Source organism: Pleurodeles waltl, chromosome 11, assembly GCF_031143425.1.
Source record: "Pleurodeles waltl isolate 20211129_DDA chromosome 11, aPleWal1.hap1.20221129, whole genome shotgun sequence".
Classification (NCBI taxonomy): Eukaryota; Metazoa; Chordata; class Amphibia; order Caudata; family Salamandridae; genus Pleurodeles; species Pleurodeles waltl.
Window position 1 is genome coordinate 416,328,510 of NC_090450.1, and position 20,762 is coordinate 416,349,271.

At 45.2% G+C, this 20,762-nt stretch overlaps 1 protein-coding gene across 4 annotated transcripts in view; it reads left to right on the forward strand.

The window, feature by feature from the left end:
• Nucleotides 1-20,762, forward strand: part of IWS1 (interacts with SUPT6H, CTD assembly factor 1) — a 301,618-nt gene that overhangs the window by 131,330 nt on the left and 149,526 nt on the right. For all 4 annotated transcript variants that reach the window (XM_069213754.1, XM_069213755.1, XM_069213757.1 and 1 more), the window contains exons 6-9: nt 9,272-9,378; nt 10,522-10,672; nt 11,459-11,541; nt 13,495-13,624. In XM_069213754.1, the coding sequence (XP_069069855.1) occupies nt 9,272-9,378; nt 10,522-10,672; nt 11,459-11,541; nt 13,495-13,624 (471 nt within the window). The remainder of the gene's footprint in view (nt 1-9,271; nt 9,379-10,521; nt 10,673-11,458; nt 11,542-13,494; nt 13,625-20,762) is intronic.

The window sequence follows — 20,762 nt, forward strand, 5'->3', positions numbered from 1 at the left end:
ACACCCCAGAGGGCACCTTAGAGGTTGCCCCCTGAAACCTTAACCAACTACCCGTGTAGGCTGACTGGTTTTAGCAGCCTGCCACATTCAAGACATGTTGCTGGCCACATGGGGAGAGTGTCTTTGTCACTCTGTGGCTAGTAACAAAGCCTGTACTGGGTGGAGATGCTTATCACTTGCAGGAACTCAAAGGCTCACCCCCTTTGTTACAGCAGCCCAGGGCATTCCAGCTAGTGGAGTTGCCCGCCCCCTCCGGCCGCGGGCCCACTTTTGGCAGCAAGACCGGAGGAGATAATGAGAAAAACAAGGAGGAGTCACAGCCCCTAAGGCAACCTGAGCTGAGGTGACTCTGACTTTTAGAAATCCTCCATCTTGCAGATGGAGGATTCCCCCAATAGGGATAGGAATGTGACCCCCTCCCCTTGGGAGGAGGCACAAAGAGGGTGTAGCCACCCTCAGGGCTAGTAGCCATTGGTTACTGCCCTTGCCGGACCTAAACACACCCCTAAATTCTGTATTTAGGGGCTCCCCTGAACCTAGGGACTCAGATTCCTGCAACCTAAGAAGAAGAGGACTGCTAAGCTGAAAAGCCCTGCAGAGAAGACGGAGACACCAACTGCTTTGGCCCCAGCTCTGCCGGCCTGTCTCCCCCCTTCTAAAGACACTGCTCCAGCGATGCTCTCCCCAGGGACCAGCGACCTCTGAATCCTCAGAGGACTGCCCTGCTCTAGAAGGACCAAGAAACTCCCGAGGACAGCGGCCCTGTTCACCCAAGACTGCAACTTTGTTTCAAAGGAGCAACTTTAAAACAACTGTTTCTCCCGACGGAAGCGTGAGACTTGCTACTCTGCACCCGAAGCCCCCGGCTCGACTTGTGGAGAAACAACACTTCAGGGAGGACTCCCCGGCGACTGCGAGACCGTGAGTAGCCAGAGTTGCCCCCCCTGACCCCCCAAGGCGACGCCTGCAGAGGGAATCCCGAGGCTCCCCCTGACCGCGACTGCCTGACTCCCAGATCCCGACACCTGGTAAAGACTCTGCACCCGCAGCCCCCAGGACCGGAAAGATCGGAACTCCAGTGCAGGAGTGACCCCCAGGAGGCCCTCTCCCTTGCCCTGGTGGTGGCTACCCCGAGGAGCCTCCCCCTTGCCTGCCTGCATCGCTGAAGAGACCCCTTGGTCTCCCATTGATTTCCAATGGAAACCCGATGCATGTTTGTACACTGCACCCGGCCGCCCCCGTGCTGCTGAGGGTGTACTTTCTGTGCTAACTTGTGTCCCCCCCCCGGTGCCCTACAAAACCCCCCTGGTTTGCCCTCCGAAGATGCGGGTACTTACCTCCTGGCAGACTGGAACCGGGGCACCCCCTTCTCCATTGAAGCCTATGCGTTTTGGGCACCACTTTGACCTCTGCACCTGAACGGCCCTGAGCTGCTGGTGTGGTAACTTTGGGGTTGCTCTGAACCCCCAACGGTGGGCTACCTTGGACCCAAACTTGAACCCCGTAGGTGGTTTACTCCTCCCAGGAACTGTTGAAAATTGCACTAAGTGTCTAGTTTTAAAATAGCTATATATGATTTATTTGAAAACTGTATATGCTATTTTGATTATTCAAAGTTCCTAAAGTACCTACCTGCAATACCTTTCATTTGAAGTATTACATGTAAAATCTGAACCTGTGGTTCTTAAAATAAACTAAGAAAATATATTTTTCTATACAAAAACCTATTGGCCTGGAATTGTCTCTGAGTGTGTGTTCCTCATTTATTGCTTGTGTATGTACAACAAATGCTTAACACTACTCCTTTGATAAGCCTACTGCTCGACCACAGTACCACAAAATAGAGCATTAGAATGATCTCTTTTTGCCACTATCTTACCTCTAAGGGGAACCCTTGGACTCTGTGCATACTATTCCTTGCTTTGAAATAGTGCATACAGAGCCAACTTCCTATATAGGCCATAACATCCGATAGGTGGGGCTTCCAGATATGTTAACCGGGCTATGCCCTGCCACCTTTTCCGACTTGGCTGCATCTTCAAACCACATCAGTGTGGCTTTCAGAGAAGTACTTTTCCACTTTCTTCTGTGAAAAGCAGCCATAGAGAGAGCCCGGCCTCGGAAATTGTTGCTGGTTATTACCTAGTGCCCAAACAGAGGCATTTGTCCTATTTTAATTAGTAACACAAAGGGTCCCTATGGGGAAAGTGTAGCCCTTGACTTCTACAGCAATAGTTTCTTAAGGAACCCTTCTTACAATTAGGATATGCAAAATTAATGTAGTTATTTATCATTCAAACATATCATTATTTCAAAGGTAATATTTACTGCAAAAACAAGGTGCTCTGATATGGTGACGGCACAGTGAAACGTGATATATAGTGAATCAGTAGTGCACTGGTGCTATATACAATATCATATATGTGACTGATAGGGATGATATGATGTTATTTACGACATTCGTGTTACAAGTGTCGCTATCCACAATAAAATTAAAAACATTGCACATTTATAAATTGTCTACGTTTTGACCCGCATAGCCAAATGAATCAGAAAAGGGTCGTCTTCAGGACAGACGATAGAAGGAGACACTGTATGGATCATGGCAATAGTCCTACAGTCCCCAAGGGGTAACTACACCAATTCATACATCGTCCGGCTTAGTTTAACATATGACCAGCTACAGGGGTGGGAGTCTGGCTAAGTAAATTCAAGGCAAGGAAAAAATCTCCTTCCCAACCACGTTGCTATAATTATCACTGTGTGCTTGAGCTGCTAGTGCAATATCACAATCCGCAATGTAAGACAGTGCCTTTTTTGACCTGGTTACCCCTCCCTCCCTCCCTGTTTTTCCCTGGTATATGATGTGATTTCAACTGAAAGTGCACTTGGTTCCTGCTAACCAGATCCCCAGTGCCAGATCTCTTTTCCTAAACTATACAATTGTTTCGCCAATTGGCAAATCCTTTAGCACCCTCTGTAAGTCCCTAGTAAATGGTAACCCTTGGCCCTAAGGGCTACAACACGAATTGTGCCACCCTAAGGGACCCCTCACCAAGCATATGACAGTCTGCCCAGGGCTCGAAAAATCCACTCGACCACTTGCATTGGTCAGTCTTATTTGATCAGGTCGAGCTATTTTTAATACTTACTCATCCCTTCTGGACAGTTGACACTGAACAGGTGTTCTGTTCAGTTGAAAAGTGGAGGGGCAATAAAAGATGCCTTTAAATCTTGTTCTTGTGTCACATTTGCTCTGTGTTTACACAGGTAAAAAGTCATTTTTTTTCTGCAGAGTTCCAGGACTTTGTAAGGTGAACTGTGTGACCTGCTGCTTAGAATGCACAATAAAAGGATATAGGGTGTCAGGTTTTTCCTAACAAACACCATTTAAATGACTAAGTCAACTGAGCAAACATTTCCAAATCTATTTCAGTAGTTGTGAAAGTTATTTTTTTATACTTGGGTGATGAAAAAATATTTTAATTGGATGAAAACAAATCAGAATACTTTAAATGTTGATGTGCAAAGGATGTGTTTTCTGAAACACAATTTTCACAGATTGTGAATACACTCTATAATTTTATCAGTAAAGCTGCAAGTTAGTGGAGATGTTTTTGGACATTTCTTGGAAAGTTACTGTGTTTAGATGACAATATGGTACCACATCATGATTTAGTAATATATTTATTAAAATGGAGTGTTTAAAACAAACTGAGAAACACTCCTGCCCTTATAGCAATGCTGTTAGTAAACTAAAAAAAAGTCCTAGGTTATGTGGGCTAGACCTCATCGGTATGTGGGCTAGATTCTTGTGAAGCATGTAGCAAACTTTAGTCTACTTAATCAAACAAAAGAGCTTTTTATGTACTGCAGAAATGCTGAGCTCACATGTTTGAAGATGAAATCATATGTGGGAATTAAGAAAAAGACTACTCTGTAAACTGTTTGCCTAGGATCACACAATTTGAGACCCGTTTACGGGTCGAGGACATTACAGTTGGGTCTAGTAACAGTGTTATGATTTTTTCAAGCCCTGCTGCCGTTGTGGGTCATGTGGGTCAAAACATAGACAATTTACAAATTTAGATGGTTTTTAATTTGATTGTAGATAGTGACACTTGTAACGTACTATCCCGAATCAGTCACTGTACAGGGAGTGCAGAATTATTAGGCAAGTTGTATTTTTGAGGATAATTTTATTATTGAACAACAACCATGTTCTCAATGAACCCAAAAAACTCATTAATATCAAAGCTGAATATTTTTGGAAGTAGTTTTTAGTTTGTTTTTAGTTTTAGCTATTTAGGGGGATATCTGTGTGTGCAGTTGACTATTACTGTGCATAATTATTAGGCAACTTAACAAAAAACAAATATATTCCCATTTCAATTATTTATTATTACCAGTGAAACCAATATAACATCTCAACTTTCACAAATATACATTTCTGACATTCAAAAACAAAACAAAAACAAATCAGTGACCAATATAGCCACCTTTCTTTGCAAGGACACTCAAAAGCCTGCCATCCATGGATTCTGTCAGTGTTTTGATCTGTTCTCCATCAACATTGCGTGCAGCAGCAACCACAGCCTCCCAGACACTGTTCAGAGAGGTGTACTGTTTTCCCTCCTTGTAAATCTCACATTTGATGATGGACCACAGGTTCTCAATGGGGTTCAGATCAGGTGAACAAGGAGGCCATGTCATTAGATCTCCTTCTTTTATACCCTTTCTTGCCAGCCACGCTGTGGAGTACTTGGACGCGTGTGGTGGAGCATTGTCCTGCATGAAAATCATGTTTTTCTTGAAGGATGCAGACTTCTTCCTGTACCACTGCTTGAAGAAGGTGTCTTCCAGGAACTGGCAGTAGGACTGGGAGTTGAGCTTGACCCCATCCTCAACCCGAAAAGGCCCCACAAGCTCATCTTTGATGATACCAGCCCAAACCAGTACTCCACCTCCACCTTGCTGGCGTCTGAGTCGGACTGGAGCTCTCTGCCCTTTACCAATCCAGCCACGGGCCCATCCATCTGGCCCATCAAGACTCACTCTCATTTCATCAGTCCATAAAACCTTAGAAAAATCAGTCTTGAGATATTTCTTGGCCCAGTCTTGACGTTTCAGCTTGTGTGTCTTGTTCAGTGGTGGTCGTCTTTCAGCCTTTCTTACCTTGGCCATGTCTCTGAGTATTGCACACCTTGTGCTTTTGGGCACTCCAGTGATGTTGCAGCTCTGAAATATGGCCAAACTGGTGGCAAGTGGCATCGTGGCAGCTGCACGCTTGACTTTTCTCAGTTCATGGGCAGTTATTTTGCGCCTTGGTTTTTCCACACGCTTCTTGCGACCCTGTTGACTATTTTGAATGAAACGCTTGATTGTTCGATGATCACGCTTCAGAAGCTTTGCAATTTTAAGAGTGCTGCATCCCTCTGCAAGATATCTCACTATTTTTGACTTTTCTGAGCCTGTCAAGTCCTTCTTTTGACCCATTTTGCCAAAGGAAAGGAAGTTGCCTAATAATTATGCACACCTGATATAGGGTGTTGATGTCATTAGACCACACCCCTTCTCATTACAGAGATGCACATCACCTAATATGCTTAATTGGTAGTAGGCTTTCGAGCCTATACAGCTTTGAGTAAGACAACATGCATAAAGAGGATGATGTGGTCAAAATACTCATTTGCCTAATAATTCTGCACTCCCTGTATATAATATTCAGTACAGCAACAGTGCACTATTGATTCACTATTTATATCACTTTTCACTGCGCCATCACCATAGAGGAGTACCTTGTTTTTCTGCAGTGAATATTACATTTGAAATAATGTTTGAATGCTGAATAAAGACATTAATTTAAAAAACCTTACTTGTTAGAAGGGTTCCTTAAGAAACTATTGCTGTGGAAGTCCAGGGCTACACTCACCCCTTTACCCGCCCCTCCTCCCCCAAGGACCATTTGTGTTACTAATTGTGGTTCTACCCGGGTCTTTGGATTATTGGGTTGCTCTGTTATTTTCTTTTCAAATTATTATCTTCGTTTTTTTGTTTTTTTTCTTTAGATCTGTGACCTCTGTTTCTTCCTGCGCAAGGACAAATTCAAGATGCTCAAACTTGCCCAGGTTCTATCTGCCATGGGTCTAGGAGGCTGATTGGTAGCTTTTAATCTGCTGCATGCCTATTTCCATGTTTCCCGCGCTACTTGCGGTTGAAGGTTGATTATTAGCATTTTAAGTTTGCCATGCTCCGTTTCGGTCTCCCCATCGCTTTTTGGGTGTTTACGAAGGTGATCGTGGTCATCACATCACATCATAACGTAAGAGGTTGGGTATGCCAGCCTTCGCCTACCTAGACTACTGGCTGCTGAAGGTGGGCCACAGTCTTTGATAGACCACCTTGAGATGATAACAAACCTGACATTGTTGGTTTTCACTATCAACGTGCTATAGTCCCTCTTGACTCTTTTGGAGAGGCTCCATTTCATTGGAGCCATCATGGATACCCTGCATTACCCAGCCTTCCCTCCTCATCAGTGTCCAGGGCATTCAGACTTGATCCTGATAGTTCAACTTCGGTCCTGAGTCTCTGTGGTGGTGGGTCTCACAAATCTTGGAACATTGTCCTCTTACTCGTCGATCGTTCCAGGTGACATATGTTGGCTCTGCAGTGAGATCTGATGTCTCATGAGGCCAAGCACAAAGGAAATCAGTCAGATTCCATTCAGTTTCTGGGGAAACTGCAAAAGATATGCAGTGATGGCTACTCATCCACATTTGTTACCAGTGGCAAACCTGTCTCTCTACCCCACCAAGCGCTGACAATATTGACAGAAGCCTCACTGCTGGTTGGGAAGGTCATCTCGGAGAGATGGAGATCAGAGGATTCTGGTCTCTGGAGGAGACCTGTCTCCATATCAACCTGTTGGATTTGTGGTCCATTCGCTTGGCATTGGAACCTTATTATTGTCCTTCAGGAGGAGGCTGCTTCAGGTTCTCATGAACGAAACCACTGCCATGTGGTATTGCAACAGGCAGAGTGGGGGTATTCTGAGTCCTGTTCCTCTGAAACTGGGTGGATCATCTGGGCATTTCCCTGGTTGTGAGCCACCTGCTGAGATCTGTGAATGCCAGATCTTTGAACTCAGATGTAAGTGCCTGGTGGATCACGAGTGGTGATTACAATCCAAGGTGGCACAGGGAACCTTCTAGCATTGAGGAGATTTCTGACTAGATCTTTTCTTCACCACTGAGGACATGTAGTGTCAAAACCTTTTCATGTTGAAGTTTTCAAGAAGGCGCTCTCTCGATAAATGCTCTGAATAGAGTGGAGCATGGTTCTCCTGCACACCTTTCCACCTCTGCCCCCCTTCCCAGAGTTCTGAAGAAGATAACGAACAGCCTGACTAAAGTCATCCTAGTGGCTCTGGATTGGGCTGGAAGAGTATGGTTTCTGGAATTTCTGGCCATGAACATCTGACATCCAATCCAGCTTTCGCTTAGGGTCTATGGGCCCACGCCTGCGTAGTCTTTACCTCCATGCTTAAAGTTTGAATGGAGACAATTGACTGCATTGTAACTTCATCCCAAAGTTGTGGTCATCATCTTTGCTGCCACATGTCTTTCTACGAAGTCTGTCTATGTTGGGCTTTTAGGCTAGTTTTTAGCTCGGTGTGGCACCCGCAATACAGACCAGTTAAAAGGTCAGATTGAGCCAAGAATAAAACAAACAACAAGCCGGACATTCAACAGTCAGGACTTGCAGTAGGCACCATTAAAAGTTATTTATCGGCCCTTTTGCCTTTTTACGTTTGCCAGGCCAAACAAAATTGTTAATCACCTCTTGTGATGAGGTTTCAAAAGGTTTGACCAATGTTTCCCACCAAACCTTTTGTGATGCCACAGTCACACTTCAACATAGTCCTCGCTTTCCTCAAGTACACCCTTTTGGAACCAATGCCCGGCTGTCCTGTGCGTCTTCTCCGAAGACTATTTTGCTGGTGAGTGAACTCTAGGCTGTTGGTTTATCTTTGGCCCAGCAAGGACTTGCCCTGGGCACTGTTAAAGGTTATCTGTCATTTATTACTGGTTTACTGTTCTTTTTTGTTTACCGACCATCCATCCTTGTTAAAATGCATTTTTGCTATGATTTCTCAAAGGATCAATCCACTTGTTATTTCCTAAACCCTTTGTGATGCGACAGTGGGTCCTTAATTTGACTCTTCCTTTTTTATGTGCACCCCTGTTGACCTGTTGTAGAGCTTTCTTCCACATCTCCTGGTCCTGAAGACACAGTTTCATGCTCTGTCACCCAAGCCACACCTACCCCACTTTCTTTCCGGACAAACTGGTGCAGAGGACCAGAGTGCCCTTTTCACCAAAGGCTGTAACTCCATTTCATGCTGGACAGCCCATTACATTTCTGACGTTCTTTGTTGCACCTCACCTCTCAAAAAAGCAGGAGAAACCCCATTGTTTGGAGCTAAAAAATGCTTTGAGCTTTTACATCAATCATACCAAACGCCATTGGGTGGATGATCAGCACTATGTGGGGTCCTCTGGTGCAAATAAATTCAAGGCAGTGCAGAAGAGGTGGGTAGTCCTTTGCATTTCTGATTTGCTACATGGTTGCCAAGCAGCAGCCTCCAGATGTATCCAGATGTGCGCTGACACAGAGTGCCTGTCCTGGATATCTATCAGGCTGCAAAGTAGGCACCAATGCACTCCTTAACAAAGCATTATTACCTTGACAGCGAGGTCCGAAAGAGGGCAATTTGGCCGTTCTGCCCTGTGGAACTCTTTGGTCTGAGTCATTCCACAGACCCACCACTGAGGGAGCCACTGCTTTGGTATTTATTCTGATGTGGAGGAATCAGCGGATAGAAGTGTTTATCAGAAGAACACATTACTTACCTTTGTTTGCACTCTTTCTCATTGGTACTCTGTTTAGCAGCAGATTTCTCCCTCCCTCCCGGCTCCCCTGTCAAATGGACTGTTTTCCATTTAAGAGTCTCAGATTTAAAGATTGCTACCCTGGCACAACAAATTGGTTTTTAAGTCATGAATGTGAGGGTGCGAACAGCACGGAGAAAGAAACAGACTTCAGCGTGCTTGGGTGGTGCTTATATGTGGCACTGTCACTTCCTGGTGCGGGTCAACATAGTCTGGCACTTGGGGATATTTTAATGGTTGGAAAACTGCAATTAGCAGCATCCACCAGAACGAGTGTTACGGAAAGCAGGTAACTTGTTCTTTACTGCTACTTACAGGGTTTTAACATGGAGGATCTGGAAGGAGAGAAGACTGCTGCAGAGAATCAGCAACCAGCTGAAGATTCAGATTCTGATGAAGGAGTTACAAAAACAGGAGGGAAAAAGTAAGTTTCTAGAATATGCTTGATCCTTTCAATGGCCTGTTCTCTATTCGGATGAGGGGGAGCGCAGAACTCAAAGAAAATTTACTGTTGATAATTCCCTGGCTTCTTCCAGCATTGGTCATCCCAAGCATGTTCTGGTCCTGTTGAGTGATTTAGACTGGTGTGTTTGTGAGGGATACATATCATGGTTTTATTCATTGATACATCTCACCATTCAATGCATTCTTAATTTAATAGGAGGTTGTCCAGGTTAGGTACTAAAATATATTTAAATTTACACATAGAAACTGTTATTAGATGCCTTAAGTGTGGAGAGTGGAATCTAAGAACGGTCTGTTTCAGAATGAGGTGTGAATAGCATTTGGTGGAAATGGGTGACTGAAAAAGGGTGATTGTGTGGCCATATTGACTCACCTAAGCGACGCAAACATTTTTGTTCAGAATCACTTTTCTATCATTGAGACAACCTCATTTTCAGTGATCTTCATGCTATAGAGTCTAAAATAGGAAGAAATGTGTTTATTGGACGTAATAGATGTATTTGTTGAATATACTGCGTAAGGTAGAATCATAATGGTCCCAAAGATAGTTCAAAGTTAGATGCATGAGCTGTGCAACCTAGGCCAGTATAGCCAGCTGAGCTAAGAATTTTGATTCAGGCAGTCTTCCTTAAGAGTCCTTATGTTGAAAAGACTCATTACAGAGTTTCAGGGAATAAATAGTAAAATAACATCTTCCCATGAAGCTGGAATTAGGTTCTGTCCCCAAGACGAGGTTGAGCTCCCAAATTTCTGTAGATGTGAAATTAAGCAGATTCTTGTGCTGAAATTAGGTATTCTGACTATAGAAGGTTTAAGTTTGAGGGAAGGGTCTTAAATTGGCAATCATTTGTAGGTAGGCACAAGATTAGAATATGTTCTGGCTTCCGGGTGATTAGCAACGTTACTTTTAGGAGGGTTGAGGGTATAACTTATATTGCTGTGAGTGCTTTTGGGAATAGTTTTACATGCCACAGCAGAATGCTAGAATTAAAATTAAAGCGTTCACTCTTGGTGTAAAATTTTAAAATTAGTTAGAGGTGTTGTCGTCTTTCAAATCTCTTTACTAACTATGATTTATAGCCCATTTTGTATTCTATTTCAGTCTGGATTTCATGTCTGACTTTGACATAATGATGCAGCGAAAGAAAAGCATGAGTGGCAAACGCAGGCGAAACCGTGACGGGGGCACATTTATCAGTGATGCAGATGATGTTGTCAGTGCCATGATAGCAAAAATGAACGAAGCGGCAGAGGTGAGAAAATGTTGTGTCTAGGGGTATGTGAGCAGACATTAGTGGCATTGGTTCCCTTAAGAAATTGAAGTCACAAAAAGAGAGGTAGGAGAACTAGTGTTTGCCCCACAATCTCCAACTCTCACCAATATCACACAAACGTAGAGCAAGCCTGTGATCCACACACTCTAATTATAGAGTTGTAACGTTCATTATCCCTGTTCTCTGTTATTCCAAAGAAAGTATCCGTTGTCAATTGACAGAAAGGCCTCACCTATGTGATCGTGGCATGCTTTTTCCTTTACCAGTCCACCCCATTGGGTTAAGAGGATACCAACCTGGCAGTTCAACCCTGACCCCGAGCAGAATCAATGGGAGAAGGGAGAGCAGAATAAAGTGTGCTCTGGTATATGTAGGGGACCAGATCCTAAACACATAAAACTGCCTCTGTGCATATCCTGGATAGCTCCTTTTTTTATAAGGGTCGCACGGGGTAGGATTACACTTGGTTGTTACTCAGTCAGGAAAAATCATAGAGGGGTGTCTGTAATGAAGTGTTAAAGACTAAATACATTGAAAAGAGCTTTTTACAAGTTCCTTAAATATTCATGTTTTGATTTAATAATGTATTTACATCCCATGCTTATAATCCTGAAGATAGCCTAAAGATATATAATCATATCAGTTTGTGTATTACCCCTTTAAAAATTTCCCAAATGGTTCTTAATGTTCTTGTTTTCTGTGCTACGATTTGATTAATGTAGAATGCTTTGTGGCTGATGACTCTTATTCCTCCCATAAATCTAGGAGGACAGGACGCTGAACACTCAGAGAAAACCAGCGCTAAAGAAGTTATCACTATTGCCAACAGTGGTCATGCATCTGAAAAAGTAAGGTCTAAAATGTACAGATGAGAAAATACTTGTAGATAAAAATGCAACCTTTATGAAGAAAACATTGTTTGACTTGTTGAGCATTTCATATTTTTAACCTAGACATGTCCCATAAATTTTTCTCCATCTCAAATCTTGTTCACTTTGCATGTCCCCACTTCCTGATCTTGCTCTCCACACCTCGCCTCTGTTCACCCAACTTTCTCTCAACTTCACTTCTCTGTCTTTCCTCTCTCTAACCCACCTTTCCCCTCTCTCCAAATCCCCTCACGCTCTCTCCACCTCTCCTCACTCTCCCTCCACCCTTCTTCACACCATCTTATTTCAAGCTCTCCCTCCACCTTGCTTCGTTCTCTCCCTCCACCTTGCTTTGTTCTCTCCCTCCACCTTGCTTCGTTCTCTCCCTCCACCTTGCTTCGTTCTCTCCCTCCACCTTGCTTCGTTCTCTCCCTCCACCTTGCTTCGTTCTCTCCCTCCACCTTGCTTCGTTCTCTCCCTCCACCTTGCTTCGTTCTCTCCCTCCACCTTGCTTCGTTCTCTCCCTCCACCTTGCTTCGTTCTCTCCCTCCACCTTCCCTCGCTCTCTCCTTCCCCCTTGCCTCGCTCTCTCCTTCCCCCTTGCCTCGCTCTCTCCTTCCCCCTTGCCTCGCTCTCTCCTTCCCCCTTGCCTCGCTCTCTCCTTCCCCCTTGCCTCGCTCTCTCCTTCCCCCTTGCCTCGCTCTCTCCTTCCCCCTTGCCTCGCTCTCTCCTTCCCCCTTGCCTCGCTCTCTCCTTCCCCCTTGCCTCGCTCTCTCCTTCCCCCTTGCCTCGCTCTCTCCTTCCCCCTTGCCTCGCTCTCTCCTTCCCCCTTGCCTCGCTCTCTCCCGCCACCTCCCCTCGCTCTCTCCCGCCACCTCCCCTCGCTCTCTCCCGCCACCTCCCCTCGCTCTCTCCCGCCACCTCCCCTCGCTCTCTCCCGCCACCTCCCCTCGCTCTCTCCCGCCACCTCCCCTCGCTCTCTCCCGCCACCTCTCCTCTGCCTCAACCTTCCCACATTCTCCCCTCCACTTTGCCCCGCTTTCTCCTTGCACCACTCTCATCACCTGTCTCCCTTCTCTTGCTCCCTCCACCTTTTCTCTCTCAAATAAAAAAAAAAAGTATTTATTCGGATGTTTCATAGATATCCATAAAAGAGCATATGTACAACGTTAATTAATAAGTTAAAAAGAAAAATCTAGTAAATAGCAATAAGAGAGATGATCAAAATCACTTGTTTGGCCATTAATCTTTGCTACGGCCTGTTGAGAGGAATGAAAGGAGACCTGCGAGAGAAGGAGAGGTCTTAAGAATAAGATTGTGCTTGTTGAGAAGGTTATGAGTTTTGCAGCGGCCAGGGTGGGTCTTGATGTACATTGTGAGTTTGCTCAAGGCAGCTAAACTCTGGGAGAAGTCTCCTGAAACTGGTTTTCAGTATGGTAGAGAGGCTACCAAGAAGTGCTTTATCAGTGACAAGGGGAGAAGAAAATTAGGGTGGAGAAGTCATCTGGGGGTTTCAGGGAAGATTCAAGGTGAAATGTGATGAGGCATTTGTGAAATAAGGTTCGAGCTGAGCTCCCAAAGCTTTGAGGAGCTGATGATAGATATTAAAAGTGTGCTTGTGGAGAGGGGTGTTTGTCCTTGATAGACTTGTAATGGCAATGATAACGGGAACAGCATGCCTTTCTTATTAAAGAAATGGATCATTGAGGCTCATCCTTTATTATATATTTATGCTCCCTGCAAGGCACATGCCCCAGAGGGACGGTTAGTTATCTGAAGGGTCCAGGTCATCTCATAAAGTCTAAATTAATTCAGCAAAGTAATGAACCTGTTGAGTACCCTGGAATAATCTTTCACTCTGGCTGTGCATGTAGCTCCAGCATTTTCGTGTTCCAGTTTTTCCAAGACTGTCTTTGTGGTTCTGCTTTATAGGCAGGATTTGAAGGACACCTTCATTGACAGCGGAGCAATGTCTGCGATTAAGGAATGGCTTTCTCCTCTTCCTGATCGGAGCTTGCCAGCACTGAGGATCCGGGAAGAGCTCTTAAAAGTTCTACAAGAGGTAAACACAGTACTGCCTATTCTGTTTTGGCTATTATCTGATTTCTGTTTTCATTCTTTCCCTTATTCACAGTTGAAATATTAAAACGTATTTCCTTTTTCAGCATCTTCACACTTCAAACTCTCATGTTTCCTTGTCACTTTAAATTGCAATGTCACTAATGCTTTAGTATCAGAGTTGTTTTAACTAAACAATTTGTTAGTCTTCTTTGAACTTTTTGTAGCGAACCGTTTTAAAGCTGTTGTGAACTGGAAGATTATAAATAGATGAGTTAATTCCAGCTTTCATATCTAAGTGCATACTGTTTTCAAAATGCCAACTAGTCTTTTGTTGGTAGTTCTTGGGGCCTATTCCACCAAAGTTATGGTGGCCATGCTACCCTCGTGAGAAACATCCCAATGCCTGAGATTTGCATAGCAGCATCCTTGACCTCTGCTTTAGTGCATAGATTACAATACCTTACAGATCTTAGTGGACCAGTATTCACTGGGAACTTTGTTTACATGGCTATACTTCTGAGTAGCTTTTTCTCTTAGTTTTCTTTCTTTTGCGGTGAGAGGATGAGCTTAATATAACATTTTATTATTTATTAGTAATGAATAGACATCATGATGGGGTATTAAGTTATTTACCTCTTTTAGTAGTACTCCATCTTGGGTATTTTCTTGGAACTGAAAAAAAATCACACTTTCCTCATTTAAACTGGGAGTTTAGGCTTATTTGGTATTAAATAGTTTTTTCTTGTTGCTGACTGTCCCAAATTAAGATTCACATGCTTGAATCATCCGCATTGTTGAAGTGGGACTCCTCCTGGACATTAACCTAGCAGTACACATCATTACCATAGGTCCTAGCTGCAATGAGTAGTCTGTTTAATAATGTATCCTTGTCTTTTTATTAAAAAAGGATGAAGGTTGACTTCTGACCAATCGGGCATCAGCACCCTCTAGAACACTCCCAAGAGAGGCTGTTTCCCTCAGATTTTCTACTGCATGTCGTGTGAGAGCGAGTCTCCCTGGGCTCTGCCCAGTTTTCTTCATACTTCATGTATTTCACCTATTTCTTCACTTCAGAGATTGCTGATACCCTTAAAAAAAGGATTATTTCGATCCTGCTCTACTTGTGGAAAAAAGAGTTGATGTTGATGATCCTCATGAGGATTGTATTTACTGTCTTCATCCTTATCATAAAGTGAAGGACTGTAAAATTTGCTGCAAATTTTCATCAAACATCCTCAAAGACCGCAAGGGCAGACTATTACTGTGGCTACAAAGATCTCGGCCATCTATATCTTTCTCCTCAGGTGAGAACTCTGACTCTTCTACAGTCCCTCACAAGAAAACATCAGAGAAAAATATTCTCTAAGGAACAACCTGAGACGGCTAAATAAGCCTTAAAAAGTCTCATCATGAGACTACCCAAGAGCACATCTAAAAAGCATGAAAAACAGACATGAGGCTAGTTAAAATAGATCTCATTCTTCTACTCCATCTAGAAAAACTCTTACCTCTTCGAAACCAGCCTCAGAACCATTGACCACGACGCCACAGTTGAAATTCACTTCAACAGGAACTCAGTCAACGATGACGAGAACAAGCACAATGACATTTACTATGGCATCGCAGATGATAACGACAGTGACTACACAGTCAACGTTTGCATTTGCGCCTATCCCATCAACGAGGATCTCTTTGGCTACAGCCCCAGTGACGTCGCAGACATTACAGACAACACCATTAAAGAAAAAATCTCAATTGGCGTCAACACCACCGTCAGCGGCACAGACGACGACCTTGTCGATGAGTCCCAGCAGCAATATTGCCTCCACTGACCGTTTTAAAACAGTTGTCAACAGCATAGTCGACGACACCATTGATGGTGATCAGAATAACAAAAAAGGCAATTAGACAAGAGAATACCTCTCCCAGAAAGATTTCTCCTTCTCTTCTTGGCACCTTCTAAAAATAGAGGCTTCTGAGGGAGACCACTCGGAACAGCTTATGATCCATCACAACTCAATGTAAAATGTCAGGATTTAGGAGAGGAAGACAAAGCTGATGACCAATATTGTGTTGCCTACTATCAGAAACCTACTTAAACTCGTAGAATTTCCATGCCTCTGCGATATAGGTCACACGAACATCCTCAAGAATCACAAGAAGTAGTACAAGTTCCTGTAACATTGCTGCAAGAATTAAAAAAACATGTTAAAGGATTATCAAACCAGATATCCTGATGTACCTCGCCACACAGTGCCAGATCAAGTATCTGCACCAACTCCTGACCCGCAATCAACTCCTGAACATCTTGCTTTACCTATTACTCTAAGAATCTCACCAGTGTTCAATATTTCTGCCTCTCCTTGAGAAGATCCTTCATCTAGTAATGAAGTAGGAGAAATTAATTTAGTCCAGTATTGGAACTTTCATAGATTCACATGCTTGAATCATTCCCCGTTGTTGTGATGGGAGTCCCCGGTGTAATACAAAAGCCATGTTCAATTGCCTATGAAGCTCAGAGGCACTAGGCCTCTTAATTTAGTAACATCTTATAGTCGTTTTTATAAAAAAAAAGGACCAAACTTAAACTTAACCACTCAGCTCTCACCACCCTCTAGAACCCTCCTGTGAGGAGCTGATTTCTTTCAGACTTTCCACCTCACGTTGTGCTGAGGAGTCTCCTCTGAGCTCTGCTCAGTTTTTCTCGCAGAAATTCTTCCTGAAGAGATTTGGATACTAATTCTCTTACGAAATCGTTCAAGGTGGTTCAACCTGGCTACCATGTCAGAGACACCTAAAAAGGGCTTTTTAGAGCCTTTGCCACCTGCTGAAGAAAAGGCTGCATGTTGATGATCAGCATAAGGACTGTATATACTGTCTCTATCCTAACCATAAACCTAGAGACTGTAAGGTATGTAGACCCTTTTCTACCTAGACTCTTAAAGACAGAGAGGGTAGTCTTCTCATCTGGCTACTGTAGGAAGTTGGCTCTATATATACTATCTTAAAGTAAGAGATAGTGTGCACAGAGTCCAAGGGCTCCCCTAAGAGATAAGATAGTGGCAAAATTAGAGAATTTTAATGCTCTATTTTGTGGTAGTGTGGTCAAGCAGTAGGCTTATCAGAGGGTAGTGTTAAGCATTTGTTGTACACACACACACACAGGCAATAAATGAGGAACATACACTCAAAGACTTAACTCCAGGCTAATAGTTTTATATAGAAAAATATATTTTCTTAATTTATTTTTAGAACCACAAGTTCAAGATTTGAAGTAAATGCATAAAATGCAAGGTACTCCACATAGGTAAGTTAGGAACTTTGAATTAGAGCAGTTTTAGTTGAAATGGCAATAAGCTATTTTAAAAGTGGACACAGTGCAAAAATCAACAGTTCCTGGGGAAGGCAAGTAATGGTTAGTTTGTCAGGTAAGTTAGACACTTACAAGTTCAAGTTCCTGGGGATAGGTAGCCCACCTTTGGGGGTTTAAGGCAACCCCAAAGTTACCGTACCAGCAACACAGGGCCGGTCAAGTGCAGAGCTCAAAGGAGAGCCAAAACACATAGGTGCTTATGAAGAACAGGGGTGCTCCGGTTCCAGTCTGCCAACAGGTTAGTACCTGCGTCTTCGGAGGGCACACCAGGAGGGCTTTGTAAAGCACTGGGGGGGGGGAGCACAAGTAGGCACACAAAACACACCCTCAGCGGCACAGGGGCGGCCGGGTGGAGTGTGCAAAGCAGGTGTCTGGTTTGTAATAGAAATCAATGGAGGTACCCGGGGGTCACTCTAGCGGTGCAGGCAGGCACAGGGGGCCTTCTCGGGCCAGCCACCGACTGGGCTAGGCAGAGGGTCGCCTGATGGTCACTCCTGCACTGAAGTTTGGTGCATGCGTTGCTGTGGGGATCCAGGGGGTCATCTCGGGTTATTCACGAGGTCGCCTGGGAGTCCTCCCTGTAGTGTTGGTTCTCTGGAGTTCGAGCCGGGGGCGTTGGGTGCAGGGGGTGAAGTCTCACGCTTCCGGCGGGAAGAGTGAGTTCTTTAAAAGTTGCTTCTTTGTTGCATAAGTGTTGCTGTGGGTGAAAAGTACAGCTGTTCGCGTGAGTTTCTTGGTCCTTCAGTTTCAGGGCAGTCCTCAGGCTTCAGAGGTCCCTGGTCCCTGTCGGATGCATTGCTGGGCAGTTTTCTTTGAGTCAGGAGACAGGCCGGTAGGGCGGGGACAAAGCAGTTGTCTCCGTCGTCTCTGCAGGGCTTTCAGGTCAGCAGTCCTTCTTGTTGTAGGTTGCAGGAATCTGGTTTCCTGGGTTCTGGGATGCCCTTGAATACTGGACTTAGGGGTGTGTTTAGGTCTGGTGGGCAGTAGCAAATGGCTACTGTCCTGGAGGGTGGCTACACCCTCTTTGTGCCTCCTCCCTGAGGGGATCTTAGGAGATATCCCAGCAAGATCTTAATCTAGTTTAAACTTTTTTAATGGGGTCTTTTTTGAGCTTTTACATAGTTTTTCCTTACAACTTTTGACTGTCAAAATAGTATGTTCGATGGCATCTGTCGCTGTAGATACGCATGTTCTGCAATAGCTCGCCATCTGGTGTTGGGCCGGAGTGTTACAAGTTGTTTTTCTTCGAAGAAGTCTTTCGAGTCACGGGACCGAGTGACTCCTCCTTTTGTCTCCATTGCGCATGGGCGTCGACTCCATCCTCGATTGTTTTTTTTCCGCCATCGGGTTCGGACGTGTTCCTGTCGCTCCGAGTTTCGGAACAGAAAAAATAGTTAATTTCGGAAGATTTTCGTCGGTATTGTTGCGTTCGGGATCGGCATACTTACATTCAACACCGCATCGAAGATCGAAGAGCTCCGGTGCCCTTCGGGGTAATTTTTCGATCCTCCGTCGGGGCCTGGTCGGCCCGACCGCGTGCTGAAGAACGCCGATGGAACGGACCCCGTTCCGTTTCTGCCCCAAATGCCACAATAAATACCCCTACACAGACCAACACTTGGTCTGCAACCTGTGCCTGTCACCTGAGCACAGCGAAGACACCTGCGAGGCCTGTCGTGCGTTCCGGTCCCGAAAAACACTCCGAGACCGTCGAGCCAGAAGACTTCAAATGGCGTCCGCACCGACAGCCCGACGGGAGTTCGAGGAACAGGAAGAGGAAGGTACCTTCTCGATCCAAGACTCAGACTCCGAAGGATTCGACGATACACAAACCGTGAGTAAGACGTCGAAAACCACACAAAGAAACATTTACAAGGCCCAGGGGACGCCACTGCCACCAGGCCATGGCTCAACCCATAAAATCGGTGACCGACCGTCGGCACCGAAAAAGGCCCAAACAGTGCCGAGATCGTCCGACTCCGGTCGAGACACCGGCACGCAGCCTTCTCGGGACCGAGAAAGTGCTGGAGACAAGCCTCGACACCGAGATGCCGGTGTGGACACGGCTCGACGCCGAGACAGCGGCACCGAAACAGATCGACGCCGAGAGGTTTCGGCCCCGAAAAGGAAAAAAGTCACCTCGGAGCCGAAAAAACACGCAGACACAGTTTCGACGCCGAAACAAACTGCAAGCGACCCAGCTTCAGGCTCTTATACAGAAGAGCACTCGCTAACCTCCCAAATGCAGAAGCATAGGTTTGAGGAAGAGCTACAAGCAACTGATGCTGACCATACGCAAAAGCGTATCTTCATTCAGCAGGGGACAGGAAAAATAAGCACCCTTCCCCCCATTAGGAGAAAGAGAAGGTTGGAGTTCCAGACGGAACAAGCACCACAACCAAAAGTGGTGAAAAGAGTTACACCACCACCCTCTCCTCCGCCCGTGATTAACGTTTCACCAGCACAAACGCCATCACACTCCCCAGCTCACACCACCATGAGCCAGGGTGACCAAGACCAGGACGCATGGGACCTATACGACGCCCCAGTGTCAGATAACAGCCCAGAGGCATACCCTACAAAACCATCTCCACCAGAAGACAGCACCACGTACTCTCAGGTGGTGGCTAGAGCAGCACAATTTCACAACGTAAGCCTCCACTCAGAACAGGTCGAGGATGATTTCCTGTTCAACACACTCTCCTCCACCCACAGCTCCTACCAAAGCCTGCCTATGCTCCCTGGTATGCTCCGGCACGCAAAAGACATATTTAAGGACCCGGTCAAAAGTAGGGCAATCACACCAAGGGTGGAAAAAAAGTATAAGCCGCCTCCTACAGACCCGGCTTTCATCACAACACAGCTGCCACCAGACTCTGTTGTTGTAGGAGCAGCTAGGAAAAGGGCCAACTCTTACACATCTGGAGATGCACCACCCCCAGATAAAGAAAGCCGCAAGTTTGATGCAGCTGGTAAAAGAGTCGCAGCACAAGCTGCAAACCAGTGGCGCATCGCGAACTCCCAGGCACTACTTGCGCGCTATGACAGAGCCCACTGGGACGAGATGCAACATCTCATTGAACATCTGCCCAAAGACTTCCAAAATAGGGCAAAACAAGTGGTTGAGGAGGGACAGGCCATCTCCAACAACCAGATCCGCTCCTCCATGGACGCTGCAGATACAGCTGCACGGACAATTAATACATCTGTAACTATCAGAAGGCATGCATGGCTCCGAACGTCTGGATTTAAACCAGAGATTCAACAAGCAGTTCTCAATATGCCTTTTAATGAAAAAGAACTGTTCGGTCCAGAAGTGGACACAGCGATTGAGAAACTCAAAAAAGATACGGACACTGCCAAAGCCATGGGCGCACTCTACTCCCCGCAGAGCAGAGGGAATTATAGCTCATTCCGTAAAACGCCCTTTCGAGGGGGGTTTCGGGGTCAAAGCACACAAGCCAGCACCTCACAAGCCACACCGTCCAGTTACCAAGGACAGTATAGAGGAGGTTTTCGGGGACAATATAGAGGAGGGCAATTCCCTAGAAATAGAGGAAGATTCCAAAGCCCCAAAACCCCTACTACTAAACAGTGACTCACATGTCACTCACCCCCTCCACACAACACCAGTGGGGGGACGAATAGGTCATTATTACAGAGCATGGGAGAAAATCACTACAGACACTTGGGTTCTAGCAATTATCCAACATGGTTACTGCATAGAATTTCTACAGTTCCCTCCAAACATACCACCAAAAGCACA